The 25,733-nt window shown below is 43.3% G+C and overlaps 1 protein-coding gene and 1 long non-coding RNA gene across 3 annotated transcripts in view; one reads left to right on the forward strand and one right to left on the reverse strand.

Moving 5' to 3' along the window:
• Positions 1-25,733, reverse strand: part of BTK (Bruton tyrosine kinase) — a 448,809-nt gene that overhangs the window by 220,849 nt on the left and 202,227 nt on the right. For both annotated transcript variants that reach the window (XM_069213457.1, XM_069213465.1), the window contains exon 6: positions 15,021-15,149. In XM_069213457.1, coding sequence (XP_069069558.1) covers positions 15,021-15,149 — 129 coding nt within the window. The remainder of the gene's footprint in view (positions 1-15,020; positions 15,150-25,733) is intronic.
• The window catches only part of LOC138265611 (uncharacterized), a 110,398-nt gene that overhangs the window by 80,654 nt on the left and 4,011 nt on the right, over positions 1-25,733 (forward strand). The window contains exon 4 of the long non-coding RNA XR_011199389.1: positions 10,210-10,317. This is a non-coding gene — a long non-coding RNA (uncharacterized lncRNA). The remainder of the gene's footprint in view (positions 1-10,209; positions 10,318-25,733) is intronic.

A 25,733-nucleotide genomic window follows, 5' to 3' on the forward strand; every position in this document is an offset into this window, starting at 1 on the left:
TCCTGCCTCATCAACATCTGTGTCCGACGCTTCTCGTGGACGTCTCGACAGGTAGTCTGCGGGGTTCTCTGACCCCGGGCGGTACTCCAGTTGGCAGTGATAGTCCTGCAGTTGTAACATCCACTTTTCAATCCTCGGCGGCAGTTTTGAGGCTGTGCCGTTGAAAAGAGGGAACAAAGGCTTGTGGTCTGTGGTCACGATGAATGGGCGGCCGTAGACATAGATGTGATAGTGTTTACAGCCCCAGTGCACTGAAATGGCCTCCTTTTCTATCTGAGAGTACCTCTGCTCAGTTTCGGTGAGTGACCTGCTAGCGTAGGTGACTGGGGCCCACATTCCCTCTGCTTGTTCTTGTAGAAACACGGCACCTAACCCTTTTGGTCCGGCATCAACGGCAATCTTCATGCTCCTTTTTGGGTCAAAGTACTTTAAAGTGGTTTTGATGGATAGTGCATCTTTGATAGCTTCAAACGTCGCCTGCTCCGCAGATTCCCACTTCCATGGTTCAGAGGCCTTTGTCAACCTCCGAAGTGGAAGAGTGAGGCTGGACAGATCTTTAATAAAACGGCTGCAGTAGTTGACCATTCCGAGGAAGCTCCGTACTTCCGTGGTGCTTGTCGGAGGGGTGGCACTCTTGATGTAATTCACCTTGGCCGGATCTGGGGCAACGCCACTTGCCCAGAAGGTGTAGCCAAAGAATTGTATCCTGTCCTTGAGGAACTCACACTTCCGACGGTGCAGGGTGAGCCCAGACTCTTGGATTCGCTGTAGGACGTTCTGGAGGCGAGAGTGATGTTCTGCAATGGTGGGTGCATGGACAAGGATATCATCGCTGACATTGAGGGTTCCAGGCAGGTCAGCCAGCAGTTCATGGATGACATTTTGGATCTGCAGACTTTTGCGAAGTGATTTATCTTCCCACAGCTGGAGCATATTCTGCCTCTCGCTGGGCATTCCGATGGTTTGTGTGGGACTCCCCCACAATATCCGCATTGCTTCGCTTGAACCCTGTTCAGCCGTTGTTTGATTTTGCTCATCGGTCCCGTGACCGTGTTGGCCGTCTCTTCTTTTATGGTGCGCTGTAGGGCTGCCTCCATGTGAGATGCGCGGGCTCGTGACAGCTCTTTCGTGCGCCCCATTTGCGGGATGTCCGGTAGAGGCTTTTCAGACTCTTCTAAGATGCGCTCTCTGAGTTTTAAGGAGGCACACCCCTGGATGAGTTGTCCTCTCACTTCTTCTGTTTCATCGTTGAACCGACAGGTGCTGGCTAACTCTCTCAGCCTCATGTAGAATGCATCCAATGACTCTTCTGCTTGTTGCCTGGCCTGCCTGAATATGAATCTCTCATAGTCGGTGTTGACTATGGGCTCGAAATGCCTGTTTAACGCAGCTATGAGTGTCGTGTGTGTTTTTGGGGCGTCTTCCACAAGACTTTTAGATATTTTATATATGTCTCTCCCTCCTATGTGGATAAGCATGGCGCACTTATGGTCATTCGCTACCTTAGTGGCCTCGAAGAAGAGGATACTCTTTCCACCCATTCCTTCCATCTAGGGGCTTGGGCAGAGGGGGCCACCTCGACTATGAACGGCTCTACCAGAGGTATGGCGGACATGAGGGCTGGTCAGACTGGGGTGATGTTCCGGTGGCAGGCAGGCGTGTCTCTTAGGTAATGGCAGTGTTGCCAAGTGTGGCTGGTGGATCTGTACTACCGGCACCGAGTGTAGGGGTGTCACAGTACTTACTGTTGTTCCAGGTGCATTCTTCCGTGAGGGGCGGGCATCAGCTGTTAGAGGGCTGGCCTTGTATTCAGGATCCTGTGGTTCAGGAGGTGCAGGATCTTATACTGGCGTTCAAAAATGCTCAGTAATGCCCAGGGGGTCTAATATCCGGCTAGTTCTTCCAAAGCGGCACGAGCACCGCGTTGTAGGCGGCTGCCGCTTTGATCTTGTTGGAGTTTGTACACAGATCGCACCCGCCGTACGAGCACCGCATGATTGGCGGCTGCAGCGGGGCAATCTTGGTGGCGTGGAGCCGCCTCCTCCGTTGCCAATATAGTATCGGGCGGTCAGGGACCGAGCTCGATATTGCGGCTTTGCAGCACTGAATAAAATGAACACGTGAACACCAACTGTGTTTAACTGCCGGCCGCGTGGTTGGGTCGCGCCCAGGTACTCGCATCCGCGGTCCGGCGTGTTGCTTGCAAACAGCCGCGCCGCTCCCTGTCCTGGCCGACCACGCCCCTCCTTTATTTATGGCCCGGGTCAGAGACCTCGGGGCAAACCATACACACACAGAACAGAGGTAACATTTCCCTCTGACATCCGGGAATCACCCCGGCTGTTAGAAAGTGTCGGATGGCCAATTACGTCACCAGCCATCGACATTACAGACTGAACTCTTACGTATCCCTTTTTATACCGCTCTTCATTTCGATAAAAAAACACACGCACATTTTACGGGACTACTGGCTTGGGCAAAAGCTCTATCTGACCTTGAAACAATGGTAAAAGAAGCAGTCCGTGATTGTTTATTTAACAATTTAGACAACGCAGTCTCATGCACATTAGATAAATGCAGGCATGTGCAGACACAGAAATTCAATTCAATTTTGGGAACACACCCAGACATAATCACTGGTTCCCGGATGAGTTCAGATCTCTGAAACCAAATGAGCAGTGCAGAGAGGCACTGATGCATAAATTATGATATAAGAAGGAGGACCACTTTAACTACTCTGGTAACAGGCTACAACTCCTGAATAAAAAACGTCAAGAAAATGTACTTTTGAGACCATATGAGACAAGGCTTAATCTTTCGGGAGAGCAGTTCAGATAATATTAGAATCACGATCAACCCTGGCCTTGTCTATCTACTCTGTGCCACTGAAAGACACCACTCTCTAAAACCTCTGGCTTTCGGCAGCATGGCACGAGGATTCAGACCCAAAAGAGCCTTAAACCACTGTGGAGATGACTTTTGACGTTCCACTCAACCAGTGTAACCTGTTCACAGTCCACTGAGGCGTGATAGGATTAGGCCAGCACCAAAGCCTCATTACTAGTTACCCATTTGATCCACAGCCTCCTTCAAAGCAGTATGTGCTTGGATCCATAGATCATAGTCATACCCCATTGCTAACACTCTGTAGAGCAGTTTCTGGTGATTGTTGCACAAGCACGTAGAGCCACTTATGAAAAGCAGGGCTTTGCCATCACTCAGCCTAATCAAACAATTCACTCCCAGGAGCTCTTGATGCAGAATCCAACTGAGCCATAGTTGGAAATGTGATCAAAACTTTGCTTTTAACAACTAATTGCTAACTCTTTTACCTCTCTTAAAGCCTTAGGTGTGCTATGTTTACAGCTCAGCAAGAAGAAGCTCTGCGTTAATGCACAGTCAAATAATTTACCATTACATAACTTTAGTAGCGTCAGAATCTGATTAAATATCAGTGTCAGTAAACTGAGACTCTAATGTGTGGCCTTTTAAGGGGAAGTATTCTCATTTCTTACATAGGACCACATCTCGCCTCTACATATGTTCCATTTATCTGACACAGTGACAGAACTACGTAAATATAACTCTGATGGATCAGTTCAGCTGACACCCTGATGTTCATCGTGTTGACTAAACTGGGCTTCCTGTCTGATTAAGCAGTGAGCCCTGGCTGTCTGTCATCTTTTATCAAAGGACACTTTTTATCAGTTCTTGTCATAATGGAAGTCAGCTAACCTGACGCTAGTGGTCATAGAATGCTCTGGTACAAGGTTTCAGGGTGCCACCCTTGGGGGAAGGGCTCTTTCCAGTTTAATAAAACCCAGCAGGAATTTATAGCTCCTCAGGTCTGGCCAACTGGTCTAGTCTCACTTTGGGCTTCTGAGGTTAGTGTTGCCTTTGTTGCTTAAAATTATGAAAGACTTCCAGGAGACATTCACTCTTGGACCCAGATTTAAGATTTTTCGACGGGGTTTCATCACTTTTTTGATGCAACCCTAGCACAAAATCATTTTTGGTATTTACAAAGCCATGCAGTTGTCGATTTGCATGTCTTTGTAAGACAAAGTAACGCAATGCAGCACATAGTAATGCCTTGTGTTACTTTGCATCAGGTAGGTTTTCCATGGCTAATGCCTGGGAGTTCCCGTGCATAGTTACAAACAGATATAGGGGGTCATTCTGACCCCGGCGGTCTCAGACCGCCGGGGCCAGGGTCGGCGGGAGCACCGCCGACAGACCGGCGGTGCCCCGCAGGGCATTCTGACCGCGGCGGTTCGGCCGCGGTCAGACTAGGAAAACCGGCGGTCTCCCGCCGGTTTTCCGCTGCCCTACAGAATCCTCCATGGCGGCGGAGCGCGCTCCGCCGCCATGGGGATTCTGACACCCCCTACCGCCATCCTGTTCCTGGCGGGTCTCCCGCCAGGAACAGGATGGCCGTAGGGGGTGCCGCGGGCCCCCGTAAGAGGGCCCCACTTTGTATTTCAGTGTCTGCTTTGCAGACACTGAAATACGCGACGGGTGCCACTGCACCCGTCACACCTTCCCACTACGCCGCTGGACTTAGAATCACCCCCATAGAGTTGGGTTTGTACCAAAATGGTACACGTTCCTGACGCCTGTGTAATAAGGGGAAATATCTTAATTTTTCTTTGTTTTCCCTCTTTGCAAGAGGAAAATGCCTCAAAGAATAGTTTTTGTGTTAGTATCTTGACCACAACCCAGACACACTTGCACATTGGCGCAAGGGTGCCTATGTTGGCTCTAGCTAGCATAAAGTGCACCAGCACAGGAAGAGAACAGATCTCCACCATTTTGTTGTAGATAAGAACCAGTTCTGCTCCTTCCAGTTCATGCAACGCATTACACTATCATTGCTTCCTGCGCTGCTTCGCATGAACTCTTATTAAATATTGGCACAGGTGAACTGAGCTATAGGTTGCTCCTGAATCTTCCTCTTTTACAGCAATTTTCTGGTGTTAGTCTCTGCCTCTGGAGCTTGGTTGAAAAAGCCCTGTTAATGACAAGAAAGGTCTGATCACACCTCATCCAGTGAAAGGGATATTGTGATAATCCTTGCATTTTCTGCTCCCACTGCATTTCACCTATTTTATATATTCATTATTTGAGTGCAAATTTTTCGTTTAGAAATGTATGTTGAAGTTAGCATTATTTACACATTTATATCATATAACATTTGTTTTACTATAATCTGATAGTTTAGTCACAATTTATAGTTGTACTGACATGTTTTATAATGCTGTATTGGTTTAAGTGAAGGTTCACAAAGGTCCATACATTAATTCTAGCATTTGACATCAATGGATGTGCAGCCTGCCCTTTTCAAAACAATAGAGAAGTCTATTTAAGCTGGGTATAGACAAGTAGAAGGCAAAGAGGAAATCTTACTTCCCAGGAACCAATTGAGCAATCAGAAGCAGTAAACATTCGAAGGTCACAGTCTAGCATCTCAGAGCTAGCCTGGCCTTACCATCTTGCTGTGATGCCATAGCTACGGTGAAGTGATAGATATTGACCTTCTTCACACAGAACAACACGTCTGTTGTTGAATGAGGTATGTGAGTGAGATGCCACCTGTTGTAAATGGGTTCTGCCCAGCTAGTAAGCCAAGAGAAAGTGAGCGCCTGATGCTCCACTGTATTTGCAAGATAAACCCTGTGGTAGGCCAGTGTCCATAAGTCAACCCAAGGAACAACTTTCAGGGAGTGTGCATTGGGCCCCCTTCTCAGACTCACCTTTGGTCCAGGTTCCCCATCCCTCAGGATTCAACACAATTAATGGAGTCCCAGGGATCTCCATACCCAAGGACAAAGCAGGGCTGAGAGGTGGGGTAGAGCAGTTCAAAAGGGGCCTGGGACCACATACCCAGACCCTGTTGTCTGGGGTGGAAGATGGGTACCCTTGACTGCAACCTGCAGCATTCTCTCACCTGCATGGACCGGGAAAGCACAGTATCAGAGGGCAGGGAAGGAGCTGGGCAGTGTGAGAATGTGCTCCTAGCACTACTACAAAGATGTAGGTGTCTGTGGGTGCCCTGGGTGAACTGGACCACGAAACCAGGTGGAAAACCAGAAACACAAAAGAGATGCACAGCACAAAGCCGCACACAAAAATTACACTGGGAGACCCATTGTTTGTTCACTTATTCCCAGTTGGAGTGCCCCATTTTGTTCTTCGAGGGGCCTATTCACAAATTTCTTTTCTTTGTGGTGGTCCATAGAGGGGCAAGGGCACCACCAACATATTTGCAATGTACAGTGGGGACTGCAGGGAGTGCAACAGACCAGTTTCCGAGTTTGGGCCCTCCGCACACTACCTTGCCGCGTGTTGCAGCTGTGCTTCCATAAAGTAAGGTTCCAAGTCTGGTAAACCCAGTCCTCCCTGTAGTTTGTCTAATTTCAGGACTTTTAGGTGTACTCTCTTCCTTTTTCTCACCAGACTAGCTGAATCGATAATTTACCCATCTCCCAGAAAACTGGCTTACAGTCAGGCTACATAGAATTTGGTAGCTGGTACAGGCAACAAGACAGCAATATCTTTTTTGCCAGGCCCACTTTGCTCATGACATAGGGAGGAAGGGAGATCCAAATCCTCACATATGATTCCAATCCCCTTAATGCTCTGCCCAGGTCGTAATTCATAGTGCAGTGCCACAGTATGTGACACCTGTTCGAAATGGGGTCTTTGGTTGGCAGTCAGGTTACCCCCTGTCCAAGGCAGGACCCACACTCTAGTCAGGGTAAAGGAGAATCACCCTCAGATAACCTCTGCTTACCCCCTTGGTAGCTTGGCAGAGCAGGAGGCTTAACATCAGAGTGCTAGGTGTAAAGTATTTGTACCAACACACAGAGTAACTTAATGAAAACACTACAAAATGACACAACAGAGGTTTAGAAAAATAGAGAATATGTATCTAAACAATACAAGACCAAAACAACAAAAATCCACAATACACAAGTCAAGTTATCACAAAAAATGCAAAAAGAGTCTTCATGTAATTTTAAACACACACTAACATTGTTAGTGTGAAAATGTACCTTGGGTGTGTCAAAAATAACCCTGCATGGGCGAGTGTGTGTCAAAAAGGGCTTGTGATGCTTCAATATCACTCACGAGAGAGACCTTGCGTTGTTTCTCCTTTAGTCGGGTCAGTCTGTGTCATTTCTTCTCTCTACAGGAGAGCGATGCGTCGATCAGGTCAGCACTCTCGGGTCCGGGCAGGCCTTGCGTCATTTTTACACGCCCAGCAGTGTTTGCGTCGGAAATCCAGCCACACGATGATCCGAAAACCATGCAGCGCGGGTTGCGATCTCACCAGCCTCTGTCAGCGATGCTGTGTGAAATTTCTCCAGCCCTAGGGCATCGATCTTCGGGTCGTGTTGCAGCCGAGCGTCGATTTTTAGCTGTGAAGCTGGCAGTGCGTCAATTTTTCAGCAGCAGATCAGAGTTGCATCAATCTTTTCCCCTCACGGCATTCTGTGCGTGGATTTCTCACTCTTGGGCTGTCAGCTTCTCCTTTCAGGGTCCCAGAAACTGGATAGGCACCACTTGGCAGAGTAGGAGTCTCTCCAGAGACTCTAGGTGCTGGCAGAGAGAAGTCTTTGCTGTCCCTGAGACTTCAAACAACAGGAGGCAAGCTCTAAATCAAGCCCTTGGAGATCTTCACAAGAAAGAAGGCAACACAAAGGCCAGTCTTTGTCCTCTAGCACAGGCAGAAGCAGCTCCACAAAGCACAATCACAGGCAGGGCAGCTCCTCTTCCTCAGCTCTTTAGCTCTTCTCCAGGCAGAGGTTCCTCTTGGTTTCCAGAAGTGTTCTAAGGTCTGTGGTTTTGGGTTTCCTTCTTATACCCATGTTCTCCTTTGAAGTAGGCTTACTTCAAAGCAAAGTCTCTCTTGATTGTGAAATCCTGCCTTGCCCAGGCTAGGCCTCAGACACTCAACAGGGGTTTGGAGACTGCATTGTGTGAGGGCAGGCACAGCCCTTCGAGGTGTGAGTGACCACTCCTCCCCTCGTTCCTAGCACAGGTGGCTCATCAGGAAATTCAGACTATACCCCAGCTCCCTTTGCGTCGCTGTCTAGTGTGAGGTGCAACCAGCCCAACTGTCAAATTGACCCAGACAGGGAATCCACAAACAGGCAGAGTCACAGAAATGGTTTAAGCAAGAAAATGCTCACTTTCTAAAAGTGGCATTTTCCAACACACAATCTTAAAATCAACTTTACTAAAATATGTATTTTTAAATTGTGAGCTCAGAGACCCCAAACTCCACATGTCTATCCGCTCCCAAAGGGAATCTACACTTTAATCATATTTAAAGGTCGCCCCATGTTAACCTATGAGAGGGACAGGCCTTGCAACAGTGAAAAACGAATTTAGCAGTATTTCACTGTCAGGACATATAAAACATATTACTATATCCTACATTAACCATACACCGCACCCTGCCCTTGGGGCTACCTAGGGCCTACCTTAGGAGTGCCTTACATGTAAGAAAAGGGAAGGTGGGTGGGTACACTTGCCAAGTGGAATTTACAGTTTAAAACTGCACACACACCCTGCAGTGGCAGGTCAGAGCCATGTTTACAAAGCTACACATGTGGGTGGCACAAAGAGTGCTTCAGGCACACTAGTAGCATTTGAGTTACAGGCCCTGGGCACCTCTAATGCACTGTACTAGGGACTTACAGTAAATCAAATATGCCAATCATGGTTGAACCAATTACATACACATTTAGTATAGGAGCACTTGCACTTTAGCACTGGTTAGCAGTGGTAAAGTGCCCAGAGTAACAAAAACAGCAAAAACAGAGTCCAGCACACATCAACAACCTGGGATACAGAGGCAAGAAGTTAAGGGAGACCACACCAAGGATGAAAAGTCTAACAACACCCATATTGCCAAATTGCTTAACTTGGTTTGCTCCCATATAAAGCCCAGATCAGGTAGACCTTGCTGTGCAACGTCCCTAAAGCCTGCTAAAGGGAACAGTGAAAACTTTTGCCTACTTTCACATGGGTCTGAATTTCTTGTAAACTCCTCTAACTCTCATAGCAAATGTGAGACTGATTCCTAGGGCTGGGGCAAGTATACTACAACTTAGGGATAACACATGGGCCACACCACCTGCCTGTATTGCCCAGGGTTGCATCGCGCTGTACAACTGGATCGCTAAAGATTCCATCGCAATTGTGAAGAGCAGGGGTGGGAAAGGGCACCCCTGCCTTGTTCCTTCCTCCACTTTCAAACTACTTGACAGTATCCCACCTGAATTACCTTTAGCAATAGTGTCACTGTATGGCAGGCCAATTCATTACAGGAACTGCGGCCACACCCCATCTTTTTGAGGACCTCAAGCATGTAATCAACTTAAATTTAATTTTTAATGCTAACATGTGTTTACTCGTCGACAGAGTCAATAGCCTTGCCTTGTACATACGGTTACTCCTTAATAAAGCCAATACGCGTGCCTTATTTATTGGCGTGGTGTTTCCTTGGTAAAGTCAATTGTTTGTCTTATATATTGATGTGGTGACTTCTAGGCAAAGCCAATAGACCTATTTTATTTGAAAAGATACCCCCCATTTTGGGATACTCTCTCTGGTATAGGTGGGGTATATTGTGATTTTTGGAGGGTCGTAACCCATTTGGAGCCAAATGTGATTTCAGAATGTCATCCAAGGGATTTTCCATTTACCTTAGCTATATGTGTGTAAATTAATGTATAGTAGTTAGTATTTAGTAGTTTAGGTGTAATAAATATACTTTTCCTTTTACAAAAGGAAAAAACAAAAAGTCCACACCACTTCCCCTGAGAAGGCCATAGACTGCTCTTCTTCCCTCTAATGAGAGAGTCAAGTGCTATAATGGAGTACTTAGTCCCCAGAAAGAAGATAATTGTGGACCTATTACTTGTGCAGACTTTTCATCATGCCCAACTAATAGTTAAAATGTTTACACCATCTTAGAAACTCACACAGGCTCTCTGGTGCTAAGAGAGCTTAGGTAGAGGCAAGAAGGGAGGGGTTGAAGGATAGAGATAGACTTCTTCATTTCATGCTAGAACATTCTGAATTTTAAACCACAGTTACAATGTTGCAATTCCTTTTAATATAATATTTATAAATCGTTTTCATTGTCACTAGCTTGTTCAATTTTATAGTTACATCAGTACACATTTTAACCCCTAGGGTACGATGAAGACTTTAATGAAAATATGAAACGTATCCTCATTGTGCATTCTTGTGGATATCTACTCGTGATCAAGAGGTTTGGAATCTGCTAACAACAAATAAGTGGTAAGTTGACATGGGGTCTATACTTTTGCCAGCGAGTATAAAACACCTACATTTTGGGCTGTATTTTGTGTGGAATCTAAAAGCGTATCACTTCAATCACAGGAGTATCTTAGTTCAAATTTTCCATGCAAAGCTAGGCAAAGAACAAATGACATGAAACATTGTATTTCCATAATGACCAAGAGATTAGTTTTAGGACTTTTGAAATCATCTTCAAAACTACAAAAGATCCATATTCAAGTTCTTCATAATTTGATCATTTGACCTTTGCAAAAAAGATTACCACAAACACAGTAAAAATAAAAAGTAGAGAATGTATAGATGGAACCAATGCAAACATGCATTGGCAAACCCAATAGGTCTCACCTGGCTTTGCCTAAGGTTTTTTCATATGCTGCTGTGAATGGCCTTGCCTACAGTGAGACATCTTGTATTGAAGTTTAAAAACATAGAAGAAAAGTCATGCCTGGAAAGTGGGAGACTCCAAGGAAGGAGGCCTAGGAAGTGGGTGAGCACTTTGGAAGTGGCCCTTAGAAGCGGGGCACTAAGGAGGGAAGCCTCTGAGGGTGAACCACATGTAGGAGACTTGGGAAGGGAGAGAACAAAGAAGGAGGTTTGGTAGATTTTGGCACAATTAAGGGAAACATAAGTTGAAGGTTACCAAAGATGGATAGCATGAACCAGGAGACACCAAAGAGGGAGGTGTAGGTCAGGTGAAACAGGAAGGACTTGGTCAGGGAATAGCCTATGACAGTATGGGACATGGAGAAGTGAAGGCAGGCATGGTACTGGAAATACTGAGGTGAAAGCCGAAGACATGGATACCGAGGACTTTTGGACGGCACTGGCCATAGTGCATGGGGAAGGTAGCGTCACCATCCACCTCCAGGATGGCTCGGAACATTTCGGACAGAATATCAGGATCAGCAACTCTGTTCAGGTCTTCATGTTCCATTGGGCCTGGAGAAGCATAGGTAGAGGGGATGCTGGTGGTGCCTGACAGTCAGATAGGCACCCAACCAGCACCTCCTCATCTTCAGGTTGCTCCTGCGGGGGAATGTGTGCTTGTCACAGCCTGCCTTCAAACTGAACTGGCCCACCAGCACCACTGCCTCAGCCAACAACCAGCCACCCCTACCAAACACAGCATCGCCATTGCTAGGCTTCTCACTAGTGTAGAGGTAGCAACTGCCAGAGATCAGGGGTCAGACTGGCCAGTATATAGAGAAGAATACTACAGCAGGTATGGAGGCTTTGGGAAGAGAAGGGCTTAAATGCCTTAGATGCACCAAAGCACAGAAGGAGCATGACGAGAAGAGCAGAGCCTACCAACCACACTCCAGTAGACAACTGTGCAGTTATACTGAGCCTACCCACAACTTGACACTACTAACTGTCAAAGTGAACGATGTGCCTGATCTACGCTGAGCAACTTCTGAACTCACTTTCGGATGCATATGTGGGATGGATTCTACATCCAACTCAGCAGCCATTATAGGATTAGGCAACCTTCACTTTGCCAAACTAAATGGAAGAATGATGGTATTAAAGCGAACGTTCTCCTGACGCCAGTACCAACGATGTTCGGTAATAATGCGGGCATTGCTGAACCGAATGACGCTCATGTGAGGTGTCCTTAATCTCATATAAAAGTTGTGTGTTACATCAGGCTCTACTGCATTAAACTTTAATAATGTGGCATCCTGCTAAGTGTTCCTGGTAGTATTTAAATGTGTCTATGTTGTAATAGAAATTCGAATGAACACAAAAAACTACAAGATTGGTGCAATACACATGGCTGCCATTTAGGAATGGTTTGATTTTACTGATGCTTGTAATATAATTCAACAAGCATTGGCAAAATCAAAGCTGCACCGGTGCTGGCACACAGTACTGGGTGAAGGCAAAAGACAGAGGAGCCCAAATCCTGCACTGTCCAAAAGGGGTGTAGTGGAGGACACAGGAGCAGTGATGGAGGTTTGGGGACAGCAGTAGGGAGGGTATATTTGTGACTATTTAAAGACCCATGTAAAGTTCCACGAAATGTAATGGCTTTAAGAACAGCTAGCTCAACCATTCACAACTCAAAACGGGCCAACAGCCAATGGCTTCAGGGAGTTGACCAAAAGCCTACTCTCGTTACGTCTGTATGTATGTATGTATGTATGTGGGTTGCACTGCGTGGGTAACACGAGGGCTCAGGCACACAGCTGCAGCTGTCTGTTGGTGAGACCTGCAAAAGAGGAGGTATTGATAGGGAACTTACCAACTGCTACAGTGACCGTTCACTTTAGACTCGTCAGGTCTCAAGAGAAAGAAAAACACAAAGACCTAAAGATGTCTCAGAGTGACTTATTTTTAGCTTTCTTATTTATTGCCTCTTTGATGAGGTTAGCTATCTTCCACGTTATCTTTTAAAAGTTCCAAGTAAGCATCAGTAGAACGAGTCATTTTTTCAGTAGAATGCACAAAAACGTATCTCATGCTACATTAATTTAAAAGCCCAATTTACCTCTATGTCTTTGCAAAAACCATTAAACCTTGTTCTGACTCATTTTGCACTCTAAACCCTAAACCAGACCCAATTACCTAGTACAGTGTCAGTTGTTAGTTTCTGGGCCTCATGTGGCGCAGAACTACAAATGAATACTAAAATCTTATTACCAAGTCCCTGTCAGTATCAGTGGCGTAACACAAAATAAAGGACCCCACTGCAGTATGTGAAGAGGGGCCCCTGAGTCTCTTAAATCTCACAAATAGTCATTGGCTTTCTTCTAAATGGGGTGCCCGGATAGGTTGGAGGCCCTTGAAGGGCTGAGGGCCCCTATGTTTCAAAGGGGCTGCAGGGGCCTGCGTTACGCTTTTGGTTATTATGCCTGGTAACATCACACCCCACCCAAAGTTACTAATACAAGGGCCATCTAGTAGGATTTACTGAGGATTAGAAATGGAACACCGAGGGCCCCTTATAAATGAGGGATTAGATCCCAAGCGGAGGTCAAGGTGGGCAGGAGAACGACGTTCCCAAGCTTTATGAATTAGATGAAAACAGTTTCCATACTTTTTTAAAACACAGAGGTTTCTGAATGGATGGGTTCCCGAAGATTGGAAGGGGAGAAATAAGATCCCTTCTACTGTGAAGTGAGAGACGTTAAGAAGAAACAAGCCTTCTCTCCAAGGTCCCTGCTACCTGAAAGAAATGTAAATGTGTACAATTGTTTAATCAGCAAGTTTAAAGGCTGCTTGGAAACTAGCATACACTTTAAGTGGTAGAATCTGTAATTTGTCATTTTAACAGAAACCTATAAAAGGGTTTGTACTAGGTACAGCAAGCATAAAAACTAAAAACATAACTTTTACAAGTACTGTAAAAATTTTAGCACAAGGATTTGACATGTTTTTTTTACAGGCTATGCGGTTTGCAACCTGCCCTAAACTGTGTGTACTAGTTTTTAGGTTGAGCGTGCAAGAGCTCTGACGTGTTGTAATCTATCTGTGGGCTTTTAACCACGCCCATCACTATCACTCGTTCCTGGGCTTGCCTTTCAAAAATCCTTCATCATCATTGGTAAATGCTTTACGTTTGTCCCTCCTTGGGATGGTTTTGTTACCACCTTGGCCATCGACCTTGCTACATGGATACTTGCACGTTTGCCGATACGTTTGACTGTGAGCAAACTTCTTTTACCTTTTGTGTGTCTCCTTTGTGCTCACGCTCATTGATGTCGTGACATTTTAAATTGGCTTGTTCAAGTCAACTGTTTTTACTTTTCATTTTCAATTTATGTTGCAAGAAAAGTCCAGTTAGGAATTTACACAGCTAATAGAGCTAACTCGAGAAAACGCGAGACCCATTGCATTGCAAATGTTACTAATTACGTACAAAGTGACAGTGCTTTTTGACAGAGACTTGGGTCTCTCAGCGTTATAAATAGAAGTCACTAGTTCCCCAGTGCACCGACCAGGATTTAAATCATTCCTCCTAGTTATGCCCACAGACATCTGAAGTGATTGCATTAACCAACCAAGCTTTCCAAACAAAAAAAAACATTTCCCACAGATATATTTTAATTGCGTAGATTTTTCATTTATGATGAGCGCATTATATTTTGTGTGCACTTACCTGTAGGTGGAAGGCCAACAAAATAATTACAGAATATTTTGTTCCTTTGAGTCTGTCTCTGAGTCCGCCCTCCCCACACACACATCACTGACCCCGCCCCCACCATACTCAGGATCAGAGTTCCCATACTTTTCTTTTTACACTTCTATCACTGGCTCTACGTCTATGTGAAAAGAAGAATTGGTCTTTGAAGAAAATATATGAAAAAGCAATTAAACATAGTTTGGATTACAGTCGAAATAATGTATGGTGTCCTGGGTTGTAAGGAAGTAATGAAGGCATCGTGCATAGGCACGTTATGGAACCAACAATTACACTGGCATAGTTTCCACAAGAATATATATAATATATAATGAGAGGATAAAAAAAACAAGTAGGGTAATGAAGAGAGACGGTTGATATACATGAAAAACGAATGCAAAGTAGAGGTGTGTAAGACAAGATGAAAGGTAGTGAGGCAGAAGAAAGGAGGCGCAGGAAAAAATGTAAAAGAGAAGTAGGGAGGTTTTCAAAGATATCAAGTTGTAGGGAACGAGATGAATATTTGAGATGCAAAGTAAATGTGTGAAATGAGACCTACTTCCGTTGCTGCTCATCAGGAGCTGGCACCCTGGGGCATTCTTCGATGTCTGAGCACAGCAGAGGTACTGTCCGTCAATCCAAAAGTTCGGGTGGTACTTCTGCACCGAGCTGTTAGTGTGTCGGATCACTGTAGCAGAAATACAGTAACATGGATGATAAATACATTACTCTGATTTAGCTAGAGCACCTTAGTCAAACATCCTGGGGAAATTAATAGGATGAAGATAATGTGCAGTTGTCCTGTAAAAATAAATAATTTGGCGATTTTTATTTATTTCAGACTTAAAAGTTTGAAATCAAATGCCAACACGTAACTAGGCAATAACTGTCTCTAGTTACGAATTTGAAATTGTGTTCACAACAGTTGGACTTGAAGCAGGTCTGGTGCTTGAACAGGAATGCCAACATTTTGAAATAATTTCAAGTATGCACATTATGCTACAGTTGAAAATACTGAAAATGCAGGGTTTGCAATTGAAGGTCTTAAAAATATAGGGCCTAATTACGAGTTTGGCGGGCTGACTGTCGGCCGCAAGACCCGTGGGGAGGAGCCCACAGAGGAGCCGGAGGTCTCCCCCACTGGCCCAATTATAATGTTTTCACCCGGCTGACACACGGGAACCTCTATATTAGAAGGGTTCTGCCAGTCAGCCCGGTGGAAACAGTGCAGTGCCATTGGCCTCGGCTCCCCAGGGAGCCAATGCCATCGCACAGAGAGTGCCCCCAACACCCTCAGAATGAGCACTGTCTGACATAGCAGATAGTGCGCATTTCATGATCATGGGCAGACTGGGGCCCCCAAGGCTCCCTAAGGCCTCCGGCACTGTCTTTCCACCAGCCCTCTCATGGCGGGTACCCCACCATGAAAAGGCTGGCAGAAAGGGAAGTCATATTCAGCCTGGGGGTGCTTAACTCAGCGCTGCCCCTGGCTGACCATGAATTTGACTGCCACCAACCCGTCGGGATCCCTGATCCTGGAGGTGTGACCACCAGGGTTGTAATCAGGCGGTTGGATCGCTAGGAGTGTGGCGGTCTAACCATCACTGTGAGTTTGCGGGCGCAAGACTGCCACACCCATAATTAGGCCCATAATTGTGTATTCTGTGAGAAAGGTCATTGCCTGCTTGCACTAACATTTAAGGTGGGATATACAATGATGTCACGCAGCGCAGTGACCAAAGTTGCATGAGAGAGAGCGAGAAGGAAAGTGCCTTATCTACCAAGATTTGGCACTATCCTGTTCTCTTCCTAGCACTAGTGCAAAATAAGGATGCCTGGCATCATTCACACACTTTTGCACCATAGTGATGTATATCATAGGTTTTATAAGTGAAGAGTATCCTTCAGTATAAAATACTGTGCCTAGTCAAACTTTTAAACTTTTTCTACTTTGGATGTAGCACACATAAAAAGTCAGAAAAGTTTGTTGAAATAAAAGCATTACTCCATGTTAACACAAACTCAAAGAGGTGCTATTTGTTGGTGCAAAACCCTGTCTACTATTGTTAGTAGATAGGGCTTTGCAACAAAAATTTGTGGATAGTTCCATGGAAAGGCACATTTACCACTCTTGGAACTCCTCCCGACACAAACTAACGCATAGCGCTGCTTTGCATTACTTTTAGGCAATTATTCTGTGCAAAACAAATGTTTCTGGGGATAGTAAATTCCAAATAAACCTTTTTTACTAATTTGCATCACGTTTGTGATATAAGCCTGGCACAAAATTTTAGTAGATCTGCCATCAATGAGATTAGGGCTGAAGACATCTGGAGAATGGGAACGGAGTATTGGTCATCAATCAAACATAAGGCTGAACTGGAGCTTTTGGGGCTAGTAAGAAGGTAAGGGGATTTTCCTCACCCTCCTCATCAACATTTGGAGTCAAGGCAAGGGAATTGTATGAGTGACATGATAAAGCCAGTAACTGAAGTTACTAATGCATCCGAATTATAGGTCTTATGAATATGGCAGCTCCGTGGCGCTTCCTAGAGAGATTTCTCCTACTGTAAGCAAGTGAAGCATCAAAGTGAAATACCAGGAAAAAACATGCAGGTATCAGGACTGTGTGTCTGATTCTAGCATGTTATTCCCCATAACCTTGTAATCCCCCTTATTTCCACCCTCCCAGAATTACTAGGCTGCCTGTTAGAGTAATCCTGAGGGAGGGAAATAACAGTGATTTTTTCTTACCCTCTTGTAATGAGGGAATTATTGTCCAGTCATACTCCCTAGTGACTGTTACCAACCCACTACATGTTCTGACCATCTGCCTGTCTTTGGATATTCTCCCTGTCTGCCTTCTGGCCCTTCTGAGTCCCAACCTTCTTTTCTGGGGCTAGATAAGCCTGTTAATGTTAAAACTTCCTGGCCAGGCCTCCTCCAGCTTAGTCTTCGGAGCTCATTTCAACACAATACCCTCAAACATCCAGACTGTCAAGACCAATCAATACTCCCTCTTCCCATGTAGCTAATTATAACTTCCAGATCTTCCACCAGTTTATTTTCCTTTCCCCTACACCAAGCCACATACAGAACATATTTCTTAAGATAGATGACAAATTACCACATGTCCTGCCCTCATGGTCTTTAGAGAGTTGCCCCATGTCCAAGTATTAGCTGTTCGACACTACCTTGCCCGTATGTATTCACAATGTTCCAATCCAATGAGGTTCTAGGATAGTCAGGGCACCTCTTTCCAATTACTCCTCTCTGGATGGAGAACCAGTTTGCCTTGCCATATAGCCTACACACAACTAGGCATTATCATACACTACATTTTTCAGACCGGGACACATTCTGTGATTTTCAACCTCTGACAGATACTTATATCCCTCTCCATTGCCCCATCCAACCTCTGCTACTCCACTGGGTTTCTTCTTATTAAGAAATAGGGAGCAGATCCTTTGCCTGATCAGCTTATAAGTACCAAACTTCCCACACCTAGGGCCAATGGAGCAGAGAGATACACTAGCTGAAAGTAGGGACATATATTTCTCTTTCAATTACCCTGTACCTAGAAAGTGACATGGACTTGAGGCCCAGGGATGGTGTCCTGAAAGAGGTCAACTTCTCCAGTATGTTATTTTGTACATTACCTTTATTTTTAATTGACTATTTTGTATTAGGATTTCACCAACAGATAACATAAAATAAAGCAACAATGAAAGTAGTTTTAGTAGTGTTTATCACAGGTGGTATCTAGCATAAAGATCTAAAAAAATAAAGCTTCAGCATAGAAATCTGAAACTGAAGCAATATATAGGATTACTAGTAACATGTGAACTCGTATAAAAAAGCAATAAAAATTGTAGGACTACTTAGAAGAGATTAGTAACTTCATGCCAAAAGGTAATGCAGAATAGAGACTAAGGGCCTGATTTAGATATTGGTGGACAGGTCACTCTGTCACAATGGTGACGGATATCCCGTCCACTGAAACCTAAACCCATTATGTCCTATGGGATTTAGATTTCAAAAAGGATTTCAGTGTTGTGACAGAGTAACCCGTCCGCCAATATCTAAGTCAGGCCCTGACTATATTAGTTGAAAACAGAGATAGAATCATGAAGGACGAACTACAATTATTTCAGTAGTAAAAATAAAATGGAATAACATATTTGTTTGCTATATTATAAAGGGTAAATGTTAAAAAATAATTAAGTTGGATGAAGCAAATGTGCTTGGTTTCACTGGTGTTATAGCTATAACGGTGGAAAGTGACAAAAGGAATTACTGCAACAAGGAAAAATCCTTTTGGGTTAGCAGTGCACTCTATACATAAAGCATCATTAAAATGAACAACGAAAAATTAAAGATGTTGATTTATCTTAAAGTGTATATAAATAGAACCATATTGTTTGTTTTTTTATCACCTTTAATAAATCATTTTCTCAAGTACAAGTAGATGAATGATGCTTATTCATTTCAAAATGTAAGGTCTATAACGTACAAACTAATAATGTTAACAAATGTAGCACCTAAACCAAACCAGGACAAAAAAGACTTAAGAAGAAATTAGCAATTCATTTTGTCAAAAGTCTTTCCTGCATCAAGATACAATAGACGTGGACAGCATTAGAAAAAAGTCTGGCATTGTCAGTCGTCAGTTTACTGTTAGCAACACCAAACAGATCAGGATACATGAGATAAGAGACTAAACATTCTAATCTACTTCCTAATAGTTTGTCAAAGTGTTGCATATTGATATTTGTCTATTATTTGAACAATACAGATTGCATTTTCATTTCATGAAAAGCAATGAAAGTAGAAATATGTTATATAAAGTCAGTGGAAATCCATTGGAGAGTAGTGATTTAGCCTGTTTATGTATAATACTGAATTTTTAACCTCTTCGAACTAAATATAATACTCTAATTTGCCAGAGTCCCAATCCAACTATGTCTCTGAATATTTTTAGAACAGTCATCTGTGTCCTTTATAGCTGCATAATAGAGAGATTTAAATGTTTTAGAGATACATTTATTAGACAGTAGCACACACCAAATGTAAACTGTTAGCTACCTTTTATATAAATAGCGTACATTTTGCCAAGATAGTCGTCACCATCATAAGATTTTGTTTTAACCTTCAGGAGTACATTGCTGAAAATATGTTTCACCATCTTATTTAAATTTACTTTTACAATAATGAGACCAGACACCACATCAGTGGACCTGTTTGTATAATAAAGATGTTCTCATGCTATAATTTGTATGAGAATACCATTATATTTTTCGTTAGCCGATGACTTCTGTGCAGTAGCAGATAAGATGATAAGTCCTAAAGTCTGCTTTGTATGAATCTCAATTACTATAGAATTTGAAACATCCATTTGCTTAATAAAAGTAGTCTGTCATTATTAAACAAAATCACTTTATTTTGGAAAATGTTTGTCAAACAATAGATAGTTGTAAATTATCAATCTACCTTTACTTTTATTCACACTAATTGAGTCAAATATTGTAACCACATGAGCATAATCTAAAAGATGCATAGAGCGTGCTTCAGATAACACTAAATTGGCAGTGAGAGTTTTAGTTGTGAATATATAATCAATCCTGGATTGGGAACCATGAAGAGAGGAAAAGAAAGAGTATTTCATAGTGTGAGCTGGCATATTATTTAAGAATCAGAAATGGGTGGGTTACAATAACAATGTTAAAAGCTATTTAGGCTTTTTTTAGGGTTATATTTATATTATGAATTTCTGTTAAGGAAATGAACAGATTAAATTTCATGCAACAGCAAGACTATTATTGTTTCAAAACTTGAATTTCATTTTTATTGGTTAAATGAGATTTATTTGCAAATGTAATCAAAGGAAGACCTTGTGAGTAATAGCGGAAGAGAACTATATTCTTCCAAACCATTTTCAAGCTTGAAATATTCCATGTCATTAGACTGTGTTTCTTGTAAAATACAGATAGAAGTAACTAGTTTGGCAAAGTGTGTATTTAAACTGGATTGCCTCAGCCTCTCACATTTCAGGGAATGAATGTTAAATAATATATTTTAAAAATGACATAAATATAGTCATAAGCATCATATAATGGAATATATGTGTGTAAATAACATTGGAATCATAAACAATTGTAGCTTCCTCAGCAAACTAAAATATAAAAGATATTTAGAATAAATTGTTCCATCATTAACAGAGAAAAGAAAGGAAGATGGAAACCAAAATCCACTATAGGGTATAACAACAATTCAGAGATGGAGTCCAGAATGAAAGATCAAAAAAGGAATGTATAAATAATTGTGACATATTGATGTCAGTGAAGTATGCACTCTAATGGACGTAAATGCAGCATCTGTGAATCTGACGCACCAAATAAATATATATTTAAACATCTGTGTGTGTGTGGGTGTGTGTGTGTGCGTGCGTGTGTGTGAGATAGAGAGAGAGATTGTGGGTGTGTGTGGGTGTTTTACCCAGTGCTGGCAGCCACTGGGTGATTATAGTTAAAATCATGTTTCCATAGAAAAAGCATTTTTGGTTTGCTAATAACTTTGGCACCATTTTATAAATCTTCACAAAACTTTCTGGAAAGTTTCAGGGTGAACAGTCAAGCGTGGGCCGAGAAAAAGAGGGAAAGGGAGTCTCAAAACATGTTTTCTCCATTCAGTTTTCCATAGGAAAAGTAGACACATCCACAACCAAAATGGCTGAACCGAATTGCACTAAATTTGACAGAAAGCTAGACCTTCATTCAAAAAGTGCATGTTTGTGACTTGGTGTAGTTACACTCCGTATTTTTAGAGATAATAAAGTTAAAACATGCAGATATTTCATGTCACAGAGGACATTCAGAGTCAACAGATCTTAAGATAAGATCTGATTAGCTGACACCACATTAAGAAAGATGTGGTGACAGCCATTTTAGGACTTGGGAACTCAGTCCCCTGTCCTGGAAAAAAGGTTAAAAAAAGATATGTATGCAGCACTGATTGTGCCACCAACTTGAATATCACTTTAAACATGTCTCAAGACTACCACTACAGCCTATATATATGCAGTTTTCAACTGCAATTTCGACCTAGCAAAGCAAACCTGTTGTCAAGCCCAGCTGTTCCTTTTTAGTACATATAAGTCACTCCTAGAGAAGGCCCTGGGCGGCCCAGAGGGCAGTGTCTAATGTGTTTAAATTGTAGGACATGTACTTTATATGTCTTGGCAGTGAAAAACTCTCATATTTATATTTCACTACTGCAAGGCTTATCTCTCCCATAGGATAACATTGGAGTTACCTCATTACATTTTAGAAGTGTAATCTCCAAATGGAAACAGGTAAGCATTTAATGTTTGGTGTCTCTGGAATTGTAAAGAAAAATCAAAATTTATGGTGAAGTTGGATTTTAGATTAAAATTATGAAAATGTCACTTTTCGAATGTTGGCATTTCATTGCATTAGCCATTTGGTGCCTACAGCTTGAGTGTAGTTGACAGTTGGGCTTTGTGCATTCCTCCGAGCCACACACAACGGGGAGTTTAGGTGTGATTGGACGTGCCATCACTGGCAGGAAGGGAGGGGGAGGCTGGACCCAGCTCCCTTATGCTTGAATAGGTTGTGTCCTGTCTCTACATAAAGGGCTGCATACCCCCTGCAGCTAGTCTGCAGCCAGGAAGGCAGGGCACTTGTGCAGTTCCAAGGCATGCCTCTAGAAGTCCTCCCGCACTTCAAAGTATCAACTGGTTATAGATACTGTACCTCAGACACTACCACTTCAATGCACTTCTGGGTCTGTGCATTTTCTGCCATTTAGTAGGACTGATGTGCTGCTGATAGGACTGCTACTCAGCTGGACTGCTGCTCTGCAGGACAGCTGCCCTGCTGTGCTGAGCTTCTACCTACTGCCCTCTTGTCTGGGTGAGAAGGACTGGACCTGCATCTCTTGAACCCAGAACACAGATTGACCGCCAGGGCTAGTGGGCCAACCTCCTGATCTGAAACCTCAGGGATACAACAGGCTTCCAACAACCTTGTACCTACACCTGGACTCTGCCATTTGTGATTTTACCCTGGCAAGTGGTGCCACCCCAGTCATGGACCCTTGGAAGTGGGCCTAAGTCACTTGCTAGCGTTTGTGGATCTGGCAGAGCCAACGCATCTCCTCTGCTCCATGGCGATAACCCTAGCAGAACTGATGCATCTCCACTTCACAAAGATTCACATTGCCTCTGCAGCCTGCAATGCCTTAGGAACCCCTGCTGTGCCATTGCATCTTTGGTGTAGACCCTCGAATCCCTTTCAATGCCAGCCTCGACAATAATGCCAGACTCCGCACTGAAGCCTCACAGCTCTGTGGAATCGACACATCACCCCGACTGCATGCCACATTCTCAGTACCAGACTTCGTATTGCAAGCCCTGCTGATGGGATCTTCGATTGTGACACAAGTCCTCTCATCACAGCCTAGCCACACCTAGGAACTGGCACATCACTTCAGCTATGTGACGCTTCTTCGATGCAGATCCTTGCAATGCTCTGCAAACCAGGAACTAAGGTACTCTGTTAAGCGGGCCTAACTGGGTCCCTGTACCCAGCCTGTGGTCCAACGTGGTTAGCCTGAACTTGTGACTTTGTCCCATCTAGTGTGACCAGATAGCCACAGTTGCTGCTTTGTGCTTTTTGGCACTATTTTACTTAAATTTCAAAAATTACATAACTCCAGGTCTCTTGATTGGATTTTGTTGTCATTTTGGTTGTGTTTCATTAATGAAAAAAAGTTCTATTTTTTTAACTTGGTGAGGGACCCTTTTTCTGTGGGATCTGTTTTGTGTTCACTTTATTACAGTTTGAAGTGTTGCACAAATACATATTGCCTCTAAGTTGAGCCTGACTGCTCTGTGCCAGATGGTTGAGCATAGGTTAATTTAGGGTTGGCTTGTTCCTCACCCAGACAAGAACTGTGGTTCCTGCTTGACCAGGGCTCACACCCCAGTCAACCAACAACCCAATTTCTTACACTTTGTGAATAGTAAGCTTACACAAAAGTGTTTGTTTCTCTTTCTGAATCAGGCCAACAGAGTTTCAATGTAGCATGTAGTGATATATTTTGTTTCTAATAGATGATTTACAAGGAGTTTCACAAGGCTCATGAATTTGTAATGCTTTACTTTTCTATTAGAATGTTTGTCCATGTGCATAAAGGGACTGCTTTTGTGCACCCTTGTTTTGCTTTGTGCACAATTACAAGCAAGTTTCCAGTTTCATGATACGATCTGGAGAAATTACTGCTTGGTAAATTTGTGATTACATGGTGCTGTCTCGTATATTTTAAAGAATATTTGTCCACTTTAATTATAAACGGCCACATTTTGGACTGAGTTCTGAATGAGAACTCATAAACTCATCCATTACCACGCTGTACACTTATACTTTATGAAGCAAGATGTGCAGGGTCCCTTAAAATGAGAAATACCAAAGAATGTCCATCAAATTAATGTGGCAGGATAACATCTGCATCAGACGTGCCAGGCCATTGAATGGTTCATTTCTGCACTGCTACATTGCCCAAAGGAGTAACTGTGCCCACAGAGCACGTGTAACCCTTTTCAACCATCAGTTACAGTGATAAAAACACCTGCCCCACAGTGAGGTGTACCACAGAATCAGCCTCTTACTAGCAAAACGTTTACACTGTAACCAGGTCACTATCTCTCAGTATAAGAAATGAGAATATTATTTGGGGTGGGTGACTGCCAACTTCAAGGAATAATCACAGCCCTTGTCAGGGTGACCCTCAAAGACACTAGAGTAGCCTGAGCTCAATCGCCTGGTAGCTATGCATAAGGGAGACAGCATTATCTTAGGGAAATGTGTAATATATTTATGTGGTATCAAAACAGTAATAAACTCAAAATGCAAACTAATAGAAATCTCAAATAGAATTACATAACTAGACCACAATGTAATAAAGAAAATGATACCAAAATTATAAAAGTCCTATAAGGTGAACCAGAGATTTTAATTGTTAAAAGTTTAAATATGAATAGCCCCATGAAGCATTAAGTGCCAATGTTAGTCAGCGGTCGCAGTAGACTGGGACCTAAGGGCAAATTGACGCTGACTGAGATGGAGCATGGGTCGGATACCCCACCTAGGTTTGTCCTGGTCAAAGACTTTACTTTCTGGCTTTAGTACATTAAGTCCCAAGCCTCCCAGGACCTCAGGTGAGGCACTTAAAGACTCGCAGGACCTCAGGCAGAGATCCAGTACAGGTTAAGGAGCCACTGATCAGCTGCACAGTTGCAGGTAAGGCCTTCAATAGCTTGTTGTATCCATGTTGCTGGAAAAGGAGGTCAAACTTATGACCCTGGGAGTATCGTCTTATGTCCTGGGCACAAGGGGGAGTAGACACAGTCCTTCAGAGTTCCTCCCAGGTCACAGCCAACTAACCCAGCCCTCTTCTGTTCTTCACAGATCCAGAAAGGGTTCTGAAATGAGTGCCTGGAGGGACCTGGAGTGCCACTGGCCTGGGCTAGAGGGTGAGAATGACTTTTTGGATACACAAGAATTGTTTCAGCATCCTGTTCCCCTTCCTTTCAAGTGCAGCCCCATTGTTATATGTAAAACTCTGAGACAGTTATCTAGTAGGATAAAGGAGGGTTCATCAGTAACCACACACTGGATATGCAAAAATTGTTTTGCTGTCCAGTTCTCTGCCTTTCACGTGTCCCAAAGGGTTATGTGTAAACCCAGCAGAAATGTCAAGCAGGCTTTGACACTTAATCAGGATTTGACACTATTGTCAAAATTGATGCTCGCATTACCCTCCCTGCATATTCACAGAGGTTCAAAGTAGTGGTCCCTGGCCTTTCAGGTCAGCTTCTTGTTTGCTTGTAGGGCACATTTCACATCTTTTCACACCTATTTAAAAGCCAGTCAGTGAATGGGACAAGTTTGACAGCAAATGTATATTAGCCTCCAGGAACTTCAGGCAAGGAAAAGGTAACTTTCGAAAAATTACTTTTTAATAGTTAATAAAATCCGACTTCACCATTGACTTGGAGTTTTAACAGCTATTAAGAACATTTTTTTAAATTATTGTTGTAACTAGTCCTATTTCTGAGATAGAGTATTAGGATTTATAATCTGTATTCTGATTTTTTACATAGGACAACATACCTGTTATCATGAAAAATAGCTTTTAGGTGATAGTTACTGTAAGGACACGTTAACAAAACACTTCTGCATGTCCTTTCAAA

The sequence above is a fragment of the Pleurodeles waltl genome, chromosome 2_1, assembly GCF_031143425.1.
Source record: "Pleurodeles waltl isolate 20211129_DDA chromosome 2_1, aPleWal1.hap1.20221129, whole genome shotgun sequence".
Taxonomy (NCBI): Eukaryota; Metazoa; Chordata; class Amphibia; order Caudata; family Salamandridae; genus Pleurodeles; species Pleurodeles waltl.